Below are 26,532 nucleotides of genomic sequence, written 5' to 3' on the forward strand. Positions count from 1 at the left end.
TATTTATTATTATCTTCTTAAAGTATATATTCAAATAACAAATTTTCCCTTAATTGGATTTTTCCTGCAACAATATGTGATGAAGTACAGAACAACCCATCAATCAAGTTAGATCTAGACTGACTTATTGTTAAAAATATTATTTAACAATCATACGAATGATCATTGTCATTTTTAGATCAGCAAGTTGTTGTTATTAGTAGGTACCAGGTAGGAAATTGAATGTCCCTTTAACTTGACCCCATTGACCACTATCTAAAAAGTTTTGCCTTTCAGGTTGGTTTTCTCGACGAGTGGAGTAAAATTCAGTTACAAAATTAATATAGAAGATGGAAAAAACAAATATTGTTGTACTGTGTGCCCAAAAAGTTTTAGAAAAAAGAGTTACCTACGAAATCACTGTATATCGCATATCCCAACAAGAAGACACACGTGTGAAATATGTCAGAGGAACTTCAAAAGAAGATACGAACTTATAAGTCATAAAAAGGTACATAATGGCAACAGGACTATGTTCAAATGTGACTTATGTAATAAAGTGTTGGCGTCCAGAGGGTCTTTGAAGGTCCACACTAAGAGGCACTTAAAGGACTTCACCATAAAATGCGAATATTGTAAGGCAGGATTTTATTCGAAAAGCGAGTACCAACTTCACTTAGGGTCTAAACATAAAGGGAGTGATTATGTTTGTGATGTATGCAATAGAACATGCTACGACAAAACCACCCTGGAACGGCACAAAATGAGGCACAACGACAATTACAAAATCCCCAAAGTACAGTGCAAAATTTGTGATAAATGGTTCCTTACTGAACGGTCACTGGACGTACATAAGAAGAAGATCCACAGCGGAAACAGTGATGAAAGTCACATTTGTGATATATGTGGTAAAAAGTTGTGTTCCAAAACCAGCCTCAACAATCATATCATAGTGCACAAAGGATTGAAGCCCAACATATGCCAGTTTTGCGACAGGGGATTCGCTAACAAAACCACCCTGACGCTGCATCTACGAACACACACCGGCCAAAAACCGTACGTTTGCAACGTGTGTGGCAAAGCGTTCTCTCAAAGTAGCGCCCACAAAATTCATTTGAGGCAACACTCGGGGGAGAAGCCTTTCGTTTGTCGGATATGCGATGAGGCCTTCTTCTCGCGCAGCAGCATGAACTTACATATCAAGAAGAAGCATGGTATTGTGTCGTCGAAGTATTAAAATCATAAATAATTAAAGATATTTCGTTCAGGTTACAGATTTATCTAACAATATCATTGTATACATATATTAAATAATATATTATTAATAATTTATTTTATATGTGGTTGTGAAAAAAGTCTTTCCCACTTTTTCTTTAAATAAATATATGAATTCACCTAAAGAAAACATATGCGGTTAATTTTAAGGGTGTTATTGATCAAATGACATAACAAAACGATGACAAAATTTTCTACAATAATCTTATATTTGTTAAAAAAAGAGTACTTGGAGTTATTTCATTTTAAAATGTATATAATATACACAGGGTAGTCCTTATAAAATGGACCATCAACCTCTTACAACAAATCAAGATACAGCATATTAATGTATATATATTTTTCTGCTTTTTTACTAAGTTACTATCTAAAAGTATCAGTAATTTAGATAGTTTTGAATTTAATTGCTTAATAGTACAGTGGTTTAGTTTTACTACTGCCATTTTCTAATTATATTCATTAACCAGTTAGGTACTTTAGTATTTTTAACCAGCTGCATTTTAAGGCTTGGCAAGGCAGTGGTAAAGTAAACCCTCACTAGCCAGTCCTACTTAGTACATATTTAAATTTAATGTCATTAAAAAAATACTAAATTTAACTACATAAAGAAATTAAAATTATAGAATTTATCCATGTATGTTTCATGTTACATTTATGTCTATTGTAAATATGGTTAAAATGTAGCATTTTATCAATAAGAATATATGGAGTTTGGCCCCTTATTTTATAATGAGTCAACAGCTATTTTGGTCTTAATTTTGATTTTTCAACTGTTCTTGTGCAATTTTAAATGAGCCATTAGGTTTCATCCATCATATATAATTTTTGAGACTAATTAAGTACCTTTCACATTATTTTACTATCTCAGTTGGCTCCTCTGACACACAATATGTATATCCATTGCTCCCTTGATATCGTTTTTCCATATATTTAATGTCCTGATGGATCTTTCTTCCATTTTCTTCAATGTAGTCAATCTACGTGGTTGAAAAGTTGGTGATTTTTTGTGCTGATATTTCATCTGAGTACTGATTTCTTTGGTACTTAAATTAGTAATCTTTGATGAGTTGCTTAAGGATTCCATGAAATTTATATTTCAAGTAATGGAAACATTTACGGTTAAAACGAAATACGAAAAGAGTTTGATCCATCTGAGTCCTGAAAGAGACATCGTGTACAATAGAGACAGCAAGTCTCCCACTATGGGACAGACTTCTACTGTCTCTGTCATGTATGATGTCTCTCTCTAAATTTAGACGGGTCAAACGCTTTTTCTACTGTATAGGTTTATAATGGAGTGTGTAGAATTTTTTTTTTTTCAGAACCAACAGTCCATTAATTTCATTTTATTTTCATTGAATCATGACCATTCTTAAAGGCTAACCTAATGCTGATTTTTAATTTGATGTCCTTTAAGATAAATAATAAAGATATTTTACGAAGAAGTAATCCAAATTACTCACCTTTGTTCATATTTAATTGTTTTATATTCCTCTTTGATGTTGGTGAAATGACCAATGAAAATTGTGTCACATTTGTTATTATTATGTAAAATGACAATCTCTCTTTTTGTCCTGTAACAGAAGAAACTGGAATTATCTTTTATCTTTAAAACTAGAGCTGAAGTCTTTTTGAAATCAGTACATAGAAAATATCCAAGATAAGTTATTTATTTTTCTGCTCTGCAGCAAAAAAAATCGTTTTGTTATCCCATGTTATTCCTGTATAACATATTTTATATAAAAATTCGAATATATTTATTGTTTTTATCCCAAAATCATTTTAATTGTAAATACTGTATAAATAAATGTTAGTTACTTAAATTATTGTAACATTATTTTTATAATCTGAAATGGTTTTTCCATATAATCCTCATATTTTAATAACAAATTGTAAAATAAATCAAACAATCTATGTGGTAAAATAATATTTGTTAAAAAGTGAATGTATGGGAGTACTTAAAACGCAGCTAGACTGTAATATATTTTTTAAAAAATTCCAATAAAATATTTACACTGAATATGTTTGTTTTATTTACTTTAATGACTATTTCAAATTTTATAATTAAATAAACAAAAAGTAATTTCATTGAAAAACGTTTAATCTGTCCGAATCTAGAGAGAGACATCATGTACGTCAGATAGAGAGAGAGAGAGAGAGAGTGAAGGCTCCTCCCCTTGGGCAAACTGAAGACTTACTATCTTTGTCGTGCATGATGTTTCTTTCAAAATTCAGGCCCATTAAATGATTAATCAGTATACAAAAAACATAAAAATGACCCCATAAATGGATAATTAACAAAAACATATTTATATCTTCTATTATAAGAACACAAACAAAACTGTGATATATAATAATAAAATATCTAATCTTTCATGTATGATATTAAATGGTACGTACACATCTACAAACAGGGAGCAATTTATTACCAATTGTACTAATTTTATTTCATTTTAGGAACGACGACAAAGACTTACCTGAGTCGTTGGTAAAAGTGGAAATAGACGAGGACATGAAAAACTCAAAAATGAAATATTGTCCCGTATGTTCGAAACAGTTCAAGGATAACAGACGACTAAACAAACATATGTACTCTCACAGCGATGATCGACCCTATAAATGTGATATGTGTGATAAGTCGTTCAAGAGAAAGTACGAAGTATCGGTCCACAAAAAAATTCACGGCAACCACGAGACGTACGAGTGCGATTACTGTTCGAAGAAGTTGAAGTCCAAAGGGTCGTACGTGATCCATCGTAAGCGCCATTTAAAGGAGTACGTGGCCAAATGCGAGGTTTGCGGCGCCGGATTTGTGACCAACCAGGAGTACAACAATCACATGGGGTCGAAACACGGACAGAGCGCCCACGTATGCGACATTTGCGGCCGGGGTTGCTACGACAAGGCGGCTTTACAGGGCCACATGGCCAGACACGCCGAAAACTACGAGAACAACCAGAGCATTAAGTGCGAAATATGCAACAAGACGTTTTTACAAGAGAAATACCTCAAGCATCATTTCATGCGGATACACAAAAACGGCGGTCAACGATTCGTGTGCGATCTTTGTGGGAAAAAGGTCAATTCGAAGCGTAGTTTGCGTGATCACTTGCTGATACACGAAGGGTCCAAGCCTATACAGTGCAAGGAGTGTGGGCGACGTTTTGCACTCAGGACGACGTTGAAGTTGCACATGAGGACGCACACTGGCGACAGGCCTTACTCGTGCAACATTTGTGGACGATGCTTTACGCAAAAGACGCCGCTGAACGTCCACATGAGGTACCACACTGGAGAGCGTCCTTACATGTGTGATATTTGTAGTACTGGCTTCGTAAGCAAAGGGGCCTTGTCGCTGCATCAAAAGAATAAGCACGGGAAATTGTGATTTTTATATTATATATCTTGAATTGATTGAGACTATTCAACAACTCAAAGTAAGGAAACAAGGTTATTTAGATTTTGTTACTGCAATGTTATGGTCCACAAATACAAGAGCAATTTTTTATTTAAATATATGGTGATTTCGAAGATGTTAATTTTAACAAGTAACTGATGAAGTACTTTTAAAATTAAATCAGCAATTAAAAATATTTTCAGAAACTAGGTTTTCTTGAACATTTTTTTTTGCAATTTAACCTTCAGTCATTACATGTTAAAATTAATAAAATCTTACTATGTATTATTAGAATAGTTTGTATATCTAGATTAGAAAATGGCTGTAAATATAAAATTAATAAAAATAAACCATTTACACTTATATTTTGAACTTGTAATCAACTAAATAAGCTTTTTAGAGATCCCCCCAGAAATATTATACAGTGTGGCCTACTTGAAAGCACACTCATAAAATTTGTGTTTTTTGTCCGATTTTAACAAACTTTTTTCAGTTCTAAATTGTGAAAATGGGAAATCTAAGTAAACCTCTGGATTAAGGTATATAGCAAATTTCATAAAAATGTGCATATTCATAATTCTGTAAAAAATTAAAATTCATATTCTTTTTATGAATTTATTTTTTTAATTAAGTTTTCTGTCTAATAAACTGTTAAAAATGGCACAAATTGTTTCATTTTTCAAGAATATTAGAATATTATAGTAGTACAGTATATTATTACAATACTTAAAGTATTATTATAAAAATAATTATTATGATATTATAATATTCCAATATTCTTGAAAAATAATAATCTGTGGTATTTTGACAGTTTATTCGACATACTACTTAATTTAAAAAATAAATTAATAAAAATAATGATTTTGAAATTTATACACAATTATGAATATGCACATTTTTTATGAAATTATATATATATATTCATTTCAGGCTTACATGATTTCTTGTCTAAAAATTATCCTGTAAGTTTTAATTATGGTCCAAAAAATATGACATTTGTCATAATTCTGTGAGAAAAAAAAAATAAAAATAATACTCTATGAATTTATTTTTAAATAAGTGTCGAATAAACTATTAAAAATAACAGAAATTATCTTATTTTTCAATAATATTGAAATATTATACTATTAATACTATACTAATTATACTATACTTATATTATAGTATAGTATTTATACTATAATATTCCAATATTCTTGAAAAATAAGATAATTTGTGGTATTTTTGACAGTTTATTCGAGATACTATTTAATTAAAAAAATAAATTCATAAATTTTCACAGAATTATGAATATATCTTATTTTTTAAAATAATATTGGAGTATTATACTAATAATACTATACTAATTATATTATACTTATACTACTTATATTAATACTCTTAAGTATAGTATAATACTCTTTAAGTATAGTATTTATACTATAATATTCTAATATTTTTGAAAAATGAGATAATTCATAATTCTTTTTACCAATTTATTTTTTAATTAAATGTCGAATAAACTGTTAAAAATAGTAGAAATTATCTCATTTTTCAATAATATTGGAGTATTATACAATTAATAATATACTAATTATACTATTCTTATACTAATACTCTTAAGTATGGTGTTTATATCATAATATTTCAATATTCTTGAAAAATAACATAATTTGTACTATTTTTAACAATTTATTCGACAGACTACTTGATTATAAAATAAATTATAATTATATAATTATTCTTAATTTTTATGAAAAAATTAAATATTATTGAAAATGGTATACTTAGATATTCTATAAAAAACTACTTAATTCAAAAAATGATGATTTTTAAATTTTCACAGAATTATGAATAAGCATATTTTTATGAAATTTAGTATATACTATTAAATATTCTATAAAAAAATTGCTAAGATGATTTCTTGCCTAAAATATTACCCTGTAAGTTTTAGTTATAGTCCAAAAAATATGACATTTGTGATAAAAAATATGCATATTCAGAAGAGATAATTCATAATTCTGTGAGAAAAAAAAAAATAAATAAAAATCATACTCTTTTTATGAATTTATTTTTTAATTAAATGTTGAATAAACTATTAAAAATAGCAGAAATTATCTCATTTTTCAATAATATTGGAGTATTATACTATTAATACTAATTATACTATACTTGTACTAATACTCTTAAGTATAGTATTTATACTATAATATTCCAATATTCTTGAAAAATAAGATAATTTGTTCCATTTTTAACAATTTATTCCACAGACTACTTGATTATAAAATAAATTATAATTATTCTTAATTTTTATGAAATTTAAAATGGTATACTTAGATTTTCTATAAAAAAATATAAATATAATTTCTTCAATTGTCATGACTAAAAAATTACCCTGTAAGTTTTAATTTACGATCAAAAGTAATATTTTGTGCATAAGTATATATTTTCATGCTTTATTATTGAAAGAAAAATTGGACAAAAAATACAAATTTTAATTTAAATGAGCCACACTGTATATCTATGTATTTTCAAATTTCAGAAGATTAATCAACTACACTTGATTAACGTAATAAAAAAATAACTTATCATACAACAAGAGTTAATTAATTTTGAATTTTTGAAATATTAAATCACAAATTGTTCTTTTTTCATGCTATAATGCTGAAATAGATAAGAGTTGTAGGAATTTGATAATTTTTTTGATTATTTTTTGTGTATGTTTCTGCCTGAAAATAAAATGTTATATTATAATGTTTAAAATGTTATTTTATTCCAAAATATTTTTTAAATGTTTATGTTGTAACAACTTGTATTTTTATAATTATCTTTGAGACAATTATTTGGAAAACTTGAAAATGTAATTTATCCACATAAAAATAAATGATAATGGAGCAATTCTAATAAAATATACGATTATTATTTATTTTATTAGAATTAGAATTTGGGCACATTGGGTTTGTACATTTGTTACACAGGGTAATGTTTTGAGAAATCATCTTAAAATCACTCTGTTTTATGTCAAATTTTATTTGTAACTGGTTCCACAATGTCACAGTTGTATTAGTGTGTCATTCACTATAAAATCACATTATTGTTATGGAGTTGTGGTAAATATATTATTCAAAGGAAGAGTCTATTTATTCATGTTCACAACCCTTTACATGAATACTCATTTCGTTACAAATTTTTAGAAGGAGCATTCTTTTCAGTTATCAATTTTCAGTTTTTTTTATTTTAAAAGTGAGTAAGGAATGGAAAGCCTAACTTGCTTCTGTTGTCTGTGTCCACCACTGGGTCGTATTCGTTTAAATGTATGTTTCGTCCTTGTAAAGCGTCCTTTAAATTGGGGTTTCAAGTTATTACAGTCATTATTTTGCAGGGATGAAATGTATATCAAAACTGAAGTAGTAGCAAATTTGGGCACAGACATTCTGCAAATCAAAGAGGAAATTTTAGGCAAACAAGAAAACGATTTCGAGGCCTTTTGCTTGCAATGCGAAGTTTGCAACGAGGCGTTTTATTCTAATCTTACATTCGCCTTGCACTCGAAAGAACATTCGGAGGTACTATCGGAGTCTGCCGACAAAAAGTTCTATTACTGTCACTTTTGTCCGTACAAGACTGTGTTCGAAAACAATATTAGAAAGCATATTCGACGTCACGATGGTAAACAACGTCAGTTTCAGTGTGAAATTTGCAGACTCCTTTTCAAGGAGGAGTTCCAAGCTGTTGAGCACAAGTTTTTCCATTTACAACAGTTCCCACACACTTGTCAGTACTGTAACAAAAGCTTTACCTTTTCGTGGCTCCTGAGGTCACACCTACGAGTTATCCACAGCGTCATAATGCCAAGGAAACCTAAGGTGACCGAATTTCGTTGTGCTCAATGCAATTTAGACTACAAAACCAGTCAAGGTTTAAGGAGGCACAATTTGAGGATCCACAACACCCAAGTACGTACCTACTTGTGTGACACCTGTGGTAAATGTCTCGCAAACGGCGACTCCCTAAAGTTTCACAAAAGGGCTCACATAGGTTACAAACCTCACTCTTGTTCGTTGTGTCCGAAGAGTTTTACTAAGAAGGAGCAACTGAAGGAGCATTTTAGAATACACAGCGGCGAAAAGCCGTTTGTTTGTCAATATTGTAACAAGGGCTTCACACAACGGGGACCTCTGAAGATCCACTCGAGGACTCACACGGGGGAGAGACCGTACAAATGTATAATTTGCGGGAAGGGGTGCATTTGTAAGAGTGTTCTTGATTCGCACATGAAAAATTGCCATTTCAATGACAGCCTCAACTAGACCTCATTAATGAGTGCTCAGGATGATTTGTTGATTTTTATTGTTATTAGAATTCCGGATTTATTTATAGGATGACAATATTTATTTTCTATGTTAAGGATATTAATTTATTTTTTGTATATGCTCTATTGGTATATACTTGTTGTTATTTTTCATATTCTATTATAGCCTCTAGTTGTTTCAAAAATAGAAAAAACGAATTATTTTTGTACTTTTTTATAAAAATATATCTTTATTTAGTTACTACCTATTTTTATTATCTACTAGTACAAAAATCGACACATATATAATACAGAAAAAGGGCCCACAGGGTGCCAGTTTTTACTTCTGACTGAGTAAATGACTGCACACTTGCATAGGCCTTTAGACAGAAAAGTGTTCCTATTATTAACAGTTTTACTTAAGGTCTATGTAATATTAGTAAGTATTTTTAATTTACTCAGCAATTATTTATTTTAGATAGAAAAAGTGTGTTTGACTTAATTGCATGTACTCACGTATGGTTCTGTTTTAGGTATTTCGATCCGTCAATACTTAAAAATTTAATCTACGGCCCAGGTATATCGATAACCCCCATAAAACAAGAACCACAAGAATCTCCAGTGGATGACACCCAGTTCAGTCAATACAACGGTTACGACACGAGTATGATGGCTCAAATGTTGGAACCTGAGACAAACATTAATGAAGAGTACCCAGATCTAAAGCAGCAAATTAAAAAGGAGGAGGAAGAAGTTGAGTCGTCGAATAAGCCCAAAAGGAAACGGACTAAAAGGACGAAAACTGAAAAAGTGGTACATCCTGAGCCAGTTGAGTTGGATGAACCAATACATTGTGATATATGCACTGAAACATACAAAAATAATGTCGCTTTTGCTTTACATTCAATAAACCATAGTGAAGACGGAAAATATTCATGTCATTTGTGTGATTATAGAAACACCTCGAAGTACCACATAGAGATGCACGTTCGTGCCCACGAAGGTACCACCAAGTACAAGTGTGAAGTTTGTGGAAAGGCGTTCACGGTTAGTACTCACGCCATCGAGCACAAGTTCTTTCATACGGGCGAAAAGCCTTTTCAATGCGAAATATGCGGGAAACACTTCATGTTTTCGTGGTTTTTAACCTCCCATCGTCGGACGCAACACTGGGAAATTATGACCGGCAGCCCATTAGTTAAGTACGACTGTTTAATATGCAACAAGCACTACACATCATCCACGGGCTTGAAACGGCACAACCTAAGCAAACACAACGAAGCAGGAACGGATATGTCGGTACTGTGCGACGTGTGCGGCAAAAGACTGTCCAGCAAAGAGAAGCTCAAGTTTCACAGAAGAATTCACACGGGGTACAAGCCGTACTCCTGCGAAACTTGCAGCAAAAGCTTTTCGCGGAAGGAACAGCTTAAAGAACACGAAAGGGTGCACACAGGTGAGAAGCCGTTTATCTGCAAGTTTTGCGGGAGAGGGTTCACCCAAAGGAGTCCTCTGAGGATACATGAGAGGACGCACACGGGCGAAAGGCCTTATGTCTGTATGATTTGCGGGAAAGGCTTTATTTCGAAGGGTGTGATGGACACGCATATGAAGAGTTGTTCTGCCGTTCAATACAATGCCAGTTCTGGGGACAATTATGATTAGTACTTTCATACTTATTAATAAACAAAGTTTGGTTATCATTAATTGAGAGTGATATGTATTTTTGGCGTTTAAGTTTTACATTATATTAAAATGTATTTAAAGTTTACAAGAAATTTGTTTAATTAAAATATTGTGTTAACTATGTTTCATTTATGATTAAAATATTATTAAGTGTTAATAATAGATTTTTACATTACTCAATTTATTTATTTAAACCTTATGGTTTCAAAACAAAAGTCTATTCTAATTACTTAAATAAAACTATAATACATGTTTTACATGTCAAATTCTCAGTTAATATCAATTGTACTTATTATTTACATACTGTTATAATTATTTGCAATGTGCCTGTTTTATTGATATTAATTTACGAAATATAAATTTAAATAGATGTATGTAAATAAATTTTTATTATCTTGTGATAAAAGAAAGTATTTTTAAACATAAAATACGTTTGGTAAAAGTAACTTTTTCAATAAAAATGTTATGAAAATACAAACTATAGAATGTTAACAATTACTTGATACTGCCAAGAGTAAAGTTATAAAAAAATTCAACAAATAATTCAAAAAATAATGGCATAGTTTACGATAAATATTTCGAGTTGGTTCTGAATAGCTAAGCTACATTAAATCACGATAGTGTTGTACCGTACTACTAATGAACTCGTTGACTATCGCAAACTAAGTTAATTTACTTATTTTAATTTATTATTCAGCAAATTTAAGACATAATAAGTAGAAATAAACTAAATCTAATTGTTTTTTATATCATCATCATCACAAATCTCATGTTGTAGATTCCGTTGTGACAGAAAGTAAGGCAACTTTTTTATTTTTAATCCCTAAATTGTATTTAGCCTCGTACAGGCATCTAATTTATTTTAAAATTAAAATAAAATCTTCTCTTTGTGTTCAGTATTCCTTTATTAATAACTGGTAAAGCTCCCATTTACTATATTCCCATAACATTAATTATTTCCTTTTGCAAGTCATATTTGGAAATAATTTGAACTATTCTCTGGATACTTTGGTGTTTGAAGACCAGAAGGGCTCCTCCACCATATTTAACAAAAATTCAAGTTTTTTGTACATGTTACTTTTGATTGGTGCAGTACATTCTGTCACAACTTTTATATCACCTTTTTACACACTGGCTAAACTCATTTATTGGTTACAAAACCTAATTATTATAAATCGTTTGTCATATGCCTAATATAACAACGAAATTCCAATAAACCTGGATTAAAAATATGAGTTGAAAAATATTTGTTGATAAAAATGAGTGCCCTCGCTTATAAATATTGTTTTATTTTAAAAGACTGTTTTATTATATAATTATATTTTATTTTTATAATAAAACCAGAATGACCTAAATAGTCCACAAAGTTTGTTACTGTAGATACCTTAAATATAAGACAAAAATGTATAATAAAAATTAATGGATATTTTCTTTGTATACTTCTTTGTTCATAAAATGTTCTGTTTTGTAAAAATTTCTGTACAAATTTTATATTATACCAAATCCTAAATAGCTTAAGCAGTATGTGGAACTTATACCTCATTAGTGATAGGTTTGCAGTTCACACAAAATTGATTGTAAATACGATAGTATACATATTTCAATAAAGAGATACAATATATGTATTTATTATTTAATTAGACTACCCTTTTTTGCACTATTAGGGGGAAATCTTTCAGGCACATAAAATCTTTAAAGATGTGTAATAAACATGTCAAGGAAAATGATGTGTTATTATTATTAATAATAACGACAAACTTAAATCAATAAAATGATTAATTGGAACAGGTAAATTTCCATTTTGTAAAAAAATATGTTTATTAAATATGATTATTTTTAGGAGACAAATTTTCCAAATAAAAGGGTGGTTACAGTCGAAGAACACTCGCCAGAACTGAATAGCCTATATAATTCAGTTACAGGCATAAAACATTATAAATTAAGATGCGTATAATGAAACAAGAATAATTACCACATTAATATATGTGACAAAAAACTGTCTGGATAAAAAAATCAACTTTGTTCATGTAGGGTATAATTTATTGGACGTTCACATAAAAATTTGTTGTCCAAATTATATATTTAAAGATTTATGTCGTTATATATATTAAATTCTTAAATATTCAGTGATGTCGTACAAAATTATCCCCGATAACTTTTGAAAGAAACAAGATATCAACCCTTTTTTACAATAAAGTTGACATATGGCAATTTGACACTATTAACTATTAAGATTTTTGTACTTCCATCTTAAATAGACTACATTATATAATTATTTAATTAGATGAAAAACTGAAAAATACAAACCCATTTTATAAATTGTGATTCAAACCTAATTTTTGTAAGAGGTATCTTCGAAAACACTTAATAGTGCTGCTAAATTTTATCTTTTGAAACTCCATATTAAAACAAAGTATGAGGTTTTTATTCAGTAATATAATTTTTTACAGGACAACTATGTTATAAAAAAATACACAATATGGCGTTTTTCTTATATTAAATGTTTTTAGGTAGCGTATAGTTAAATAAATGTGTAAAACTTAAATTATAATTTGAAAAACATTTAGAAGATACGGTATTAGAAAATATCAGTAATTTAATTAACAGATTAAGAAGAAATATTTTGTGTATGTGGCAAGTGCTTTTATACAGGAAACAAAGTGATAACGAAGATTCATTAAAAATAAAAATAAATCAGTAAGTATATATATTGGATGTTTAATAAAATAATCAAATATTAAATATAAAATAAACTATTCTATTTAATTACATTGCTCATATTTTGGAAAAAGAATCATCAGGGACAAATGTTATATATTTATAATGTTTTTTTTCTTTTCAAAAATATATTTTAAAAATATATATACAGTATTGGCCAAAATGTTATGAACTTTTTAATTTTTGGATATATTCTAAATAAATTGTTTTTAGCAACTAACTAATCTAAGAATCTATTAAATACATATTTATACGATTAATATTATAAAATAACAACTTATTGTACTTACTGCCTAATGTAAGATTGGAACTGAATAAAAATAAAATAAATTAATTTTAAAAAATTCAATAAACTAAAAACCAAAGTGATCAAAATGATCACTCTGATAGTATACATTAACGTATATAGTACATTAAGAAAATTGTACAATATATACAGTGTGTACTGAAACAGTTTTAATTAATTGTTGTATATGATTATATTTTTTAAGAACTATTGAAATAGTCTTGGATAAATTAATTATTAAAAAATATATTTTAAATTTTCAGAAGATAATCGTTACTAATAATTTATTTAAATTACTAATTATTAATTATAAAATTAAGTCATCAAAGTCAAAAATAATAATAATTGGTTGATTTCAATTAGTGTTAAAGTTAATCTTGTATAAAATAATAATAAATAGGTATAATAGTGTTAAATAAATATATTTAATTTAGTAAAATAATTGAAAGGCACCACACTGAGTCACAAGTAATTTTTTGATTAATTGATCGATATATATTTTTTTACTAAATAGTTATTTTTAGGATCGACATTTTACAGATAAAAACTGAGATAACCCTAGATGGAGACTCATTAGAATTGAAAGATCTACCTAACAACATAAAGTTAGAACATCTAGAGGAGAAAGACACCCACCTATTTAAGTGTCCTATTATACAAAGACAAAAATAAAAAAACTTTGCCTAAACTAAAACTACATTGTATTGAGGCCGTCTAAATTTTCAAACGGATTTCATCCCTGTGACATATGTGGTAAAACGTTTAAAAGCCTTGCTGGTGTCAAGGACCACATAGAAACCCATAATAAGCATTTTCATTGTGATAACTGCAATAATTCTTATAAAACATTGGCTAATTATATCGTACATTTGCGTACTCACTCGGAGGAAGGTGTGTTTAGGTTCCTGGTGTGCGAAATAACCAACAAAGACATCAACTCAATTACTGAACATGTCCATTCCAAACACACGGATGTTGAAGACTACAAATATTACTGTAGTTCGTGCAAAAAAGGTTTCCATTTAGAATCTTGGTATCAGGAACACGACAACTTCCACACTGGACTGAAACCATTTGTTTTATGTACACAAGGTTTTTGCAAGCACACAAATTCAACATGCACAAAGACGAAATTTCGGTGGGTCCAAATCTGCACATTTGTGTTATATGTAAAAAGGAGTACCAGCACAGAAACAGTCTTAAACTCCACATTAACTCTCATACAGGAAATTACTCCATTTGTGATATTTGTGGTAAAATCCTTTTCAGCAAGGAAAAACTGAAATTCCACCTAAGAACTCACACATGTTATAAGCCGTTCAGTTGCTCCTATTGTGGAAAGTGTTTCGCCAAGAAGCCAATTTTGGTGGAGCACGTCCGAATCCACACTGGTGAGAGGCCTTATGTGTGCGAACACTGCAATAAGGCCTTCTCCCAAAGGTCTAGTCCAGTAATTCACATACGAAGTCATACGGGTGAAAGGCCTTACGTCTGTGAATTATGTGGAAAAGGTTTCGTTGTCAAAGCTATGTTAAATATACACATGAAGTCTTGCAAAGGCAGGATTCCTTTTGAATCGGATTGACGAACATTCACCAATACGACTCGAAATTGATTTTTCGGTTCTTGATAAACGTATTGGTTTTTGTTATATACATTTTAAAATTAGCACGCTTGTAAAATTTATCTCGAGTCCTGAGATTCCATATAAACACTTTCAAGATAACACAACCCTTAATCTCTCAATGTACGTTATGTGATTTAGTGATATAATTTTGATGAATTATTTCTTTTACATAGTTAATATATAGTTTTTTTGTACAATTTTTCGTTTTATATTGAGAATACCATAATTTTAGAGTGATCAAAACACTCTTAATTATATTTATTTAATGTATTTGTTACCAAAGATATTCATCTAGCTAATTAACTGTGTCAATGATTTATTTTAAATTTATACAGACAATTTAAATTGTTAATTTTTATAATAACTGTTATTCCACAAGAATGCATAAATAACTTAATTTTAATAAAAAAACTCATTTACATTGACATTTAGAATAAGGTAAATTTGTATTCCAAATGAATTGAATGCCTTTTTCCTTTTAAATAAGATTTATAAAATTTTAGAACAATTTCAGATTACCGAAAAATTGTTTGAAAAAGTTTGTTGTAAAGAAAAACATATCAAATTATATATTTGTAGTTGTAAAATTGTATTTCCATATTTACAGTACATTTAAGGTAGAAACACCCCCGTAACTGTTTTATTTATTAATCAATATTAGTTAACCTATACAATATTTTATGGATGCCATAAAAATGTCTTTTATAATATTTTTATAGTCAACAAATGAGAAAAATACTATTATGAAAAATTCATCATATTCACACACTCAAAAAATATTGTAATTAATAAAAATATGGAAAAATTTGTGTATTATTTTTAATCAAATTGTAGACAAATATCAAATAGTGACCTAATAAATTAATTCTCAGAATTAGTTTAATCCTTTGGTTATTATAAAAATACTTTAACAAATTAAATTTTTTGTGAAAACTAATTTTTCCAGATATTTTTTACATTTTATTCCATAATTTTGTTTCTTTAGTTCTTATAGATATAACTTCATTATAAAATACTATTTTTTAGGAAAATTTATATATAATATATAATTCAAGTGGGGAATTTATTTTATTAATTCCAATCAACTTTTCTCCTTTTTTGACATTAAAAATAAATATAAAATAATAATAATAATGATATTTTCAGATATTTTTCACATTTTATTCCATAATTTAATTTCTTTAGTTTATTATAGATATAACTTCATTTTAAAAATTCTGTCACAAACATTTGAATATATAATATTTTTATTAAAATTGATATAAAATTTAATTATTTTTGATGACTTTAATTAATTCTGAATTAATTTTATCCTTTGTGTAATATAAAAAATTTTATACCATAATTTAGTTTCTTTAGTTTATTATATATATAACTTTATTAGAAAAATTCTGTCACAAACTATTAATATGTAATATTTTTATGAAAATTGATGTAATATATAATTCAAGTGGGGAATTTATTTTATTAACATCAATCATTTTTTTTATTTAATTATTATTATTCTGATATTTCTAAATATTAGAATAATAATAAACTTTATTAGAAAAAATAAACATATAATTCTTATGAAAATAGATATATAATTCAATTTACGAATTTATTTTATTAACTCCAAACAACTTTTAAACTAATTATAAATTTAAATATAATCGTGTAGTTAAATAGAGATATTCAATTTAGTAAAACAATTGAAAGGCATGACACTCAGTCACAAGTAATTTTTTGAATAATTAATCGGTATATATTTTTTACTAAATAAAGTTATTTTTAGGATCGACATTTTACAGATAAAAACTGAAATAACCATAGATGAAGACTCATCAGAATTGAAAGATCTAGCTAACAACATAAAGATAAAAACTGAGATGACCACAGACGAAGACTCATTAGAATTTAAGGATCTAACTAACAACATAAAGTTAGAACATGAATTTCAAGAATTAGAGCCAACTATAACAAATTTCATTTTTAATACTGAGCCGGTTGAACACAATGGTGAGGCAGAGCAAAGTGGTACTGACATAGCTAATAAGTACATGAACATTTTCTGTGATATGTGTGATGCCAGATTTTCCAACATCTTTAGGCTGAAGGTGCACATTAATAAGATGCACAAAGACAAGAAAAATCGTCCAAAAGATCACTTATGCGAGACATGTGGTAAAAGTTTTCGTTGCCAGTCGTTGCTTTTTGACCACCGAGTGATTCACACCGGCGAGGAGAAGCGCCATACCTGCGAGTTATGTAAAAAAAAGTTCGCCCAACAATCAAATTTAAGGGGGCATCTAAAAATCCATGCGAGGCCTTTTAGCTGCCACGTTTGTAATAGAAGATTCTTAACCAACGAGGCATTGCTTGCCCATCTGAAAAGTAGTTGTGAAAAAAGTAAATATTGTGTACAATGCAAAGAAGACAACGACACGAAAATAGACGGAAAGTGTAATCATAAGCCAAAACGGGAAATTAGACTATATCTTTGTGACACGTGTGGTAAAACATATAAAGAAAGTATGTTCCGTGCTCATCTGAGGGCTCATAAAGGGGAGAAGCCGTACATCTGCAAGACTTGCAACAAAGGCTTTACTATGAGCCAACGTCTCAAAGAGCACGAGAGAGTGCACTCTGGTGAGAGGCCGTACGTGTGTACTACTTGTGGTAGGGGCTTTACTCAAAGGGCTCCCTTGAAACTCCACATAAGGACTCACACCGGAGAAAGGCCGTATCCGTGTGACTTATGCAGAAAAGGATTTATATCGAAGGCTGCAAAAGATAATCACATGAAGAGTTGTTCAAAAAATAATAAAAAAAAATAAAGAATAATATCGAAAATAATGTAGTTTTATTTGTTGTTATGTTTTATTAAAACCTTAAATAATTTCTTATTAATTTACTGATTTATGTTCAAAAAAATAATAAATTTTAACCGTTAAAACAATTACTAAATTACTTTAGAAATAATTGTACAATTCAATTTACTCATATTATGAAATTTGTTTTTGTTGAAGGCTTTTTTTATAAAAATTTTTCATGTAAACTGATATTTTCTATACATATATTTTGAAAAGTATTATAAATTATTGACGACTTACAAAATTTAATATTTTTACTTTAATTTTATTGAAATATAAATAAAATATAAAAAAGTTGGTTACAAACTTTTTTATATATTAGGTTTTTCTGGTTTCTGTAAAAAGAATTTATAATAAATTATTTGCAGTAACGATTTTATACAACATAAATACGTTATTAAGGAATTTTTATTAATGAAAGTTAAACATTTTAATGGTGGTTAGTTTTTAGTGTACGTGACAAGTTATTTTACACAGGAAAAAAGTTTTGCTTTTTTCACGCTGCAAGTATGATTAACCAATGAAATAGTCGCACAATTATATGAAATTAATAACTCTATGGATTAAAAATGAATCTGTCATAGAAATTAAAAATAATTGATTAATATTTTATAGACAATTTTGGTGGATGCGCAAAACATCCTAAAAATGAACAACTTTTTCAGTAATTTTTTTATTATTATCCTTTTATTTATTAACTCATTTTACCATAAATTTAAATTACTAAATATGTAAGACAAATTTTATAAATTGTATATACAAAATCTAATAAATAATAAAAAAAAATTATAAAATGTATTTTCAAAATCTTATAATAATAAACGTTTAATAATTTATTAAATTTTAACCATTTTTATTGATAGTTATTAATGTTTTTCTTAAAACTATAATATATACAATTTTATAAATTGTATATACAAAATTAATAAATAATAATATATATATATATATATATATATATATATATATATATATATATATATAAATTGTATTTACAAAATCTTATAATAATAAATTGTTAAATTTTAACCATTTTTATTGATAGTTTATTAATGTTTTTCTTAAAACTATAATTAATTTTTAAGTATGTATTGTGTGTTTAGTAAAATAATCAAAAATTGAATAAAAATATAGTGCAATTATTATTATTTATATTGACTTAATTATATTGTTATAATTATATATGTTATAAATAAATTAATAACCCTATGTATTAAAAATAAATCTGTCATAGTAATTTAAAAAAATTGAAGTATTAATGTTTTATAGACGTGAATAGTATTACAATTTTGGTGGATGCGCAAAACTAATAAAAACTAACAATTTTTTCAGCATTTTTTATTATTATCCTTTGATTTATTAACTCATTTTACCACACATTTAAATTACTAAATAAATAAGACAAATTTTATAAATTGTATATACAAAATCTAATAAATAATAAAAAAATTATATATATATATATATATATATATGTATATATGTCTAATAATAATAAACTTACTAATTATTTATTAAATTTTAACTATTTTTATTGATAGTTTAATTTTTAAGTATGTATTCTGAATGTGTACAAAAATAATTAAAAATTAAATAAAAATAAAGTGTAATTATTATTATTATTTATAATGACTTAATTGTATACATACATATATATATATATATATATATATATAAATGAAAAAATATTGTGTATTAATATTGTATTTTGTTACAAAAATATATTTGTATATTTTTATATTGCATATAAAATAATATTGAATTACTTAATTTTATTTATAACATTATTATGTTAATTATATATTTATTTATTATAGATTTTCCTGTTTATTTTTTGATGTTTCATTTATACGTGGTATATATTATAAGTAGTGGATTATTTAACTTATAAAAATGTATAGTGGTGGAAAAAAGTATGAAATATTTTTAAAAATATGATATTTCTACTGTAATGGTGTTAAACAAATTGACTAGTTTGTGTATTGTATTGTCGCTCACCATTTTTTGTTTAGGTCTTTCTATCGGATACGTTTTTTAAGTTGGAAAAAAAATAAGAAATATTATTTTATTTGCTGACACTTATGTTCTTGACATTTTCAGTCAGTTTCAGCATTGTAGTGCCTAAATACATATACTTTTCATTTCAATTTAGGGAATGTGACGTGGCAAAAGTATTAAATATTACTCAGAGTGGTGTTTTGAAGATTATGTGTAAATTTTGCACAAAAGATGGTGTTGAAAATCGACCTAAGCCAGAACGTCCTTATAAAAACAGTCGCAAGATTAGAAAAAATTAGATTATTTTTATATTTTTTCCACCACTGTATGTACATTATTGCCCAAATTTTTGGAGATATTCTAAATAAAGTGAATTTAGCAGTAAAGTATCTATTAAATATATAATTATATAAACAATTAATAATGTAAAGCAGCAGAATCAGCTTTAATCTACTTCATTTTGTAGATCACAGTAATTAGTAAAATTTTAGAAAACGTAAGAAAATGAAATATTTGATTTTTGTATTCCTAGCTCCATACTAATTTACATTTTAGAACTAAGACTAAATAAAGTTGTTTTAGGGGTAAAATTTTAGAAATAAAAATCGAAGTTAATGACGATGAACACCCATTAGAAGTAAATAATCCAAGTAACAACACATCAATGGAGCATAAACTGGAAACAATCAAAACAGAGTTTCCAGATATAATCAAACAGGAGGAAATTGACGAAATACAATTAAAGTATGAATTGGAGGCAATCAAAACAGAATGTCCATCTATATCCAACGCAGAAGTAACCGATGAAATACAATTAAACTATGAATTGAAGACAATCAAAACAGAATGTCCATCTATATCCAACGCAGATGTAACCGATGAAGTACAATTAAACAATGAATTGGAGACAATCAAAACAGAATGCCCGGACTTATCCAAACCGGAGGAAATTAAAGAAATTAACTTTAAATCGCTGATAATTAAGCGTACTGCTAAAGGTACGAAACGATTCATATGTGATATATGTGGTAAAGGCTTTTGTCGTCGAATATATCTCTCAGACCACAGACTAAGTCATTTTGGTCAAGAGGGTCCGTATCACTGTCACATATGTGGGAACAGATACTTGTATAAACAATACCTAAAAAATCATTTAAATATTCACTCAAAGTCCTACGACTGCAAAACTTGTGGTAAATTATTCGCAACAAAGAAGAATTTGCACAATCACTTCAACACACATTGCGAAAGATCTAAGTTCTGTGTAATATGCAAAAATCAAAATTCCTCACCGGACACCTACGTGAACAAAAGGTGCACTCATGACCCCGAAGAACTGCCAATGTTGTGCGAGACATGTGGCAAAGTAATGAAGCAAAAACAGTTTCCTCTTCATATGAGATGTCACTTAGGAATAAAACCTTACTCCTGTAAAAGTTGTGACAAGAGCTTTACTACGAAGCATCTCCTCAAAGTCCACCAAAGGGTTCACACCGGAGAGAAGCCATACGTATGTACGACGTGTGGTCGTGGCTTTACTATAAAAGCAACTTTGGACGTCCACATCAGAACTCACACAGGGGAAACACCTTATAAATGTGCCAAGTGTCGAAGGGGGTTTATTTCGAAGGCTGCGATAAATAGTCACATAAAGACTTGTTTAAAATAAATTCATAATGATTTATTTTAAATGTTTATTATTAAAATTTGATGGCCTTACTGATAATAAAACCTGTAAAAATATTTTAGTTGAAAAAATATACGTAAGTTATTATAATTGTTTGTCAATTCAGACTCTGTTAGCTCATTGATCCTCTGATCAAATCTTAACAAAATTTAGTGTGTACAGTCGGCCCTGAAGGCAGAAAGTTCATCAAAGAATGGAGAATGTCGTCCCACTATCTCCAATTTGACATCGAACTTGGGATGTGAACTACAGGTACTGTGTAGGACTTAGAGATGACATCAATTGATACCTTATGACGAAATTGATCAACTTATTAGATCAGTGCCTAAGTGAGTGAATGAGGGTCAAGATTAACGTGAAGGTCTAACTACATCTCATCCAGTACACCAAAAATCAATCAAATCTGACCACTGAAACTATCTAGTTTCTATATCTCTGAGTGTAGGTATGTTATAATCTATTTTTTTTTTTAACTGAGAAATTGTCTTAATCTTAAGTTGTCAAACTGACATTGCCATCGTTAACAAGTCAACAGAATACTTCTCCAAAAGCTGACCTCTGACCTAACTAATATGTATGGTAACTATTATTATGGTATTAAATAAAATATATTGAGTAAATTACATCAAAATAAAACTAATTAGAATTTTATTTTTAAAATTATGATCACATTATAAGTAAATTAAGCATTTCTTTTTTAAATTCCATTAACAGAGTAAGTTTGTACATCTTTAACCCCTTATTTCGTTTTATTTCTAATATTTTCACGTAGCACATAGATTTGAGGTCATATTTTTTCACTACGTATTAAATATGCATTATACTAAATAAAGTTATTTTCAGGGGTGATATTTTAGATATAAAAATTGAGGTCAATATAGACGAAAGCTCATTAGATTTGAATAATCTAACAAAAAACATAGATTTATACCACCGTGAGTTGGAAACAACCCAAATAGAATTTCCAGTTGTATCTAAAGAAGAAATCAAACCTGAACCGGTAACACTCATGAGTACCGACACAAGTACTACAAAAAACACTAGACGGTTTCTGTGTGAGATATGTGGTAAAAGTTTTCCTCGTCGAACAGCCCTCTTGGACCACGAAGCAGGACACACCGGTGAAGGTAGGCGGTACGAGTGTCACATTTGTGGCCGAAGGTACTCACATAAGAGTAACCTAAACAGGCACGTAAAAATTCACTCGACCCCCTACGACTGCACCGTATGTGGCAAAGGATTCTTGACGAATGAGGAACTGGTCAGGCATTTTAAGCAAGTTTGTGAAAGGTCTAAATACTGCCTAATGTGCAAGAATCAAAATTTGTTGACAAACAACAAGTGCCCCCATACAGACCTAGACAAACCGTCGGTATTAAATTTCCTGTGCGAGACTTGTGGGAAAGAAGTTAATGTAAAAAGCTTTGCTTTTCATATGAGGACTCATACGGGGGTAAAGCCGTACTCCTGCAAGAGTTGTGGTAAGAGCTTTACGGCAAAACAACTCCTCACAGAGCACGAAAGGGTACACAGTGGTGAGAAACCGTACGTCTGTACGACTTGTGGTCGAGGCTTTAGCCAAAGGAGTCCCTTGATGGTCCACATGAGAATGCACACAGGAGAAAGGCCTTATAAATGTAATGTGTGTGGAAAGGGATACATTTCTAAGGGTGCAAGGGATAATCATATGAAGACTTGTGTATAATAATAATATTTTTGTATTTTTAATGAAATAATAAAATGTTACAAATTATTTTAGTTAATGTTTGACATAATCCTATATACCCTACTACATGCACGACAGAGACAGTAAATGTCTGCAAGTTGGCCCCGAAATGAGAGACGTTTACTGTCTCTGTCGTGCATGATATCTCTCTTTAGATTCAAACCTGTAGATCAATTGTTAATAATTAAAATGTTTTAAATATGAGAAAATTAGTTGGAAGTAAACATTTTTAATGAGGTATATAGTAAAAATTATCAAATTAGCTGATTTGTTTAAGGAGTTCGTTCTTATAAATATACAGGGTGTCCCCAAATTGAGTGCACAAAAATTAACCACATATTCTTGACCTCAAAATAGGCCAAAATTTAAGTTTTTGCCTAAAATAGTCCTTCTAGGAGATTGATATTCTAATTTATATAATAATGAGAAAGACACCCTGTATATAGATTGATAATTTTTAATTCTGAGTTAAGGAGTTTATGAAATACTCGATATTTTCTATATTGTCTGACCAAATTTGACAATTTTTTAGGAAAGAAAGATTAATTTAACACAGAACTATATTAATTCTTGACAAAGTTAAAAATTTTGTAAGGAATCATCAATCCACTAAGATGATGATGGAGTAAACTATAAATTAAATTAATAATATTTAGGACAAAAACAGTCTCAAAACTATATTAACAATGAAATTGTCGAACCATTCCTGACTTTATAATGTAATAATAATGTATGAGGTGTCTCACAATATGTATGCAACATCTTAGAACATGAGAAGTTCCCATAAAATAATTCCTAAAAGAAATATTTCTCACCTATAATAATCTGTGACATTGCCCACATATTTTGGGATAATAATAGATAGTTATCCATCTTAATTTAACCATTTTTGAAATATTTTTAATAAAAAATAGTGCAAATTCTTTTATTGGTACAGTACTGCTGTAATTTTGAAAATACTTTAGGTGAATAGACTATGCTTACTAACTAATTTTAATTTTAGGGACATAATGTCGTTATTTATGCCAGAAATTTCCATTGAAGAAGTTTCAGAAGATGGAATGACAAATAGCAACCTATCCAAGTCAAAAAAACAAAACAAAGTACTTAACATACCTAAGAAAAGAGGACGCCCAAAGAAAGATACAAATGCACACCCAATAGAAACATTAAAAGCAGAAAAACGTAAAGTTAAAAGAACAAAAATGCCACAAATCAATTTGCCTAATATATCAATAGCTGAGTTAAAAGTGAAGCTGAAAGAAATGGCGAAAGATATTAATGTAAAGCCCGTACGTGAGTCAAGTAGACAAAACGGAATAGAATACGATATTAAACCTGAGTTTGTGGAAGTCATTGAACACCTGGAGGAGGAAGACACCCGCCTATTTAAGTGCCCCATATGCAAAGACGAAGAGGAAAGAACTTTGTCTAAATTAAAACTACATTACAAAGATGAGCACAAAGGAAAACGATTGAGGGCGTCTAAATTTTCAAACGAATTGCATCCCTGTGACATATGTGGTAAAACGTTTAAAAGCCTTGCTGGTGTCAAGGACCACATAGAAACCCACAATATGTATTTTCATTGTGATAACTGCAATAATTCTTATAAAAAATTGGCTGATTATATCGTACATTTGCGTACTCACTCAGAGGAAGGAGTGTTTAGGTGCCTGGTGTGTGAAATAACCACCGAAGACATCAACTCAATCACCGAACATGTCCATTCAAAACACACGGATGTTGAAGACTACAAATATTACTGTAGTTCGTGCAAAAAAGGTTTCCATTTAGAATCTTGGTATCAGGAACACGACAACTTCCACACTGGACTGAAACCTTTTGACTGTGACATTTGTGGTAAAAGTTTTATGTACACAAGGTTTTTGCAAGCACACAAATTCAACATGCACAAAGATGAAATTTCGGTGGGTCCAAATCTGCACATATGTGTTATATGTAAAAAGGAGTACCAGCACAAAAACAGTCTTAAACTCCACATGAACTCTCATACAGGAAATTATTCAATTTGTGATATTTGTGGTAAAATCCTTTCCAGCAAGGAAAAACTGAAATTCCACCTAAGAACCCACACAGGTTATAAGCCGTTCAGTTGCTCCTATTGCGGAAAGTGTTTCACCAAGAAGCCAATTTTGGTGGAGCACGTCCGAATCCACACCGGTGAGAGGCCTTATGTGTGCGAGCACTGCAATAAGGCCTTCTCCCAAAGGTCTAGTCTAGTAATTCACATACGAAGTCATACGGGTGAAAGGCCTTACGTCTGTGAATTATGTGGAAAAGGTTTCGTTGCCAAAGCTATGTTAAATATACATATGAAGTCTTGCAAAGGCAGGATTCCTTTTGAATCGGATTGACGAACATTAACCAATACGACTCGAAATTGATTTTTCGGTTCTTGATAAACGTATTGGTTTTTGTTGTATACATTTTAAAATTAGCACGCTTGTAAAATTTATCTCGAGTTCTGGGAATTCATATAAACACTTTCAAGATAACATATGCCTTGATCTCTCAATGTAGGTTATGTGATTTAGTGATATAATTTAAATGAATTATTTCTATTACTTAGTTAATATACAGTTTTTTGTACAATTTTTCGTTTTATAGTGAGAATACCACAATTTTAGAGTGATCAAAACACTCTAATTATATTTAATTAATGTATTTGTTACCAAAGATATTCATCTAGCTAATTAATTGTGTCAATAATGTATTTTAAATTAATACAAACAATTTAAAGTTATTTTTATAATAACTATTATTCCACAAGCACGCATAAATAACTTAATTTTAGTAAAAAAACTCATTTACATTGACATGTGGAATAAGGTAAATTTGTATTCCAAATGAATTGAATGCCTTTTTCCTTTTATATAAGATTTATAAAATTTTAGAACAATTTCAGATTATTGAACTATTGTATGGAAAAAGTTTGTTTTAAAGAAAAACATCTCAAATTATATATTTGTAGTTGTAAAATTGTATTTCCGTATTTACAATACATTTA

The 26,532-nt window shown here is 28.9% G+C and overlaps 1 protein-coding gene across 12 annotated transcripts in view; it reads left to right on the top strand.

Annotated features, from left to right (window-relative positions):
* LOC109605143 (zinc finger protein OZF) overlaps positions 1 to 26,532 on the top strand; it is a 72,860-nt gene that overhangs the window by 36,702 nt on the left and 9,626 nt on the right. The window contains exon 5 of one of the 12 annotated variants that reach the window (XM_049964015.1): positions 24,505 to 26,127. The exons of 4 other annotated variants lie outside the window; for them this stretch is intronic. In XM_049964015.1, the coding sequence (XP_049819972.1) occupies positions 24,505 to 25,879 (1,375 nt within the window). In that variant the 3' untranslated portion in view covers positions 25,880 to 26,127. Of the gene's footprint in view, positions 1 to 276; positions 2,485 to 3,711; positions 4,804 to 8,012; positions 9,184 to 9,454; positions 10,659 to 17,012; positions 18,070 to 20,670; positions 21,773 to 22,618; positions 23,529 to 24,504; positions 26,128 to 26,532 lie in introns of those variants that run through there. 7 more of the 12 variants (XM_049964023.1, XM_049964021.1, XM_049964025.1 and 4 more) reach the window with 7 other exon arrangements.

Source organism: Aethina tumida, chromosome 2 (genome assembly GCF_024364675.1).
Source record: "Aethina tumida isolate Nest 87 chromosome 2, icAetTumi1.1, whole genome shotgun sequence".
Classification (NCBI taxonomy): domain Eukaryota; kingdom Metazoa; phylum Arthropoda; class Insecta; order Coleoptera; family Nitidulidae; genus Aethina; species Aethina tumida.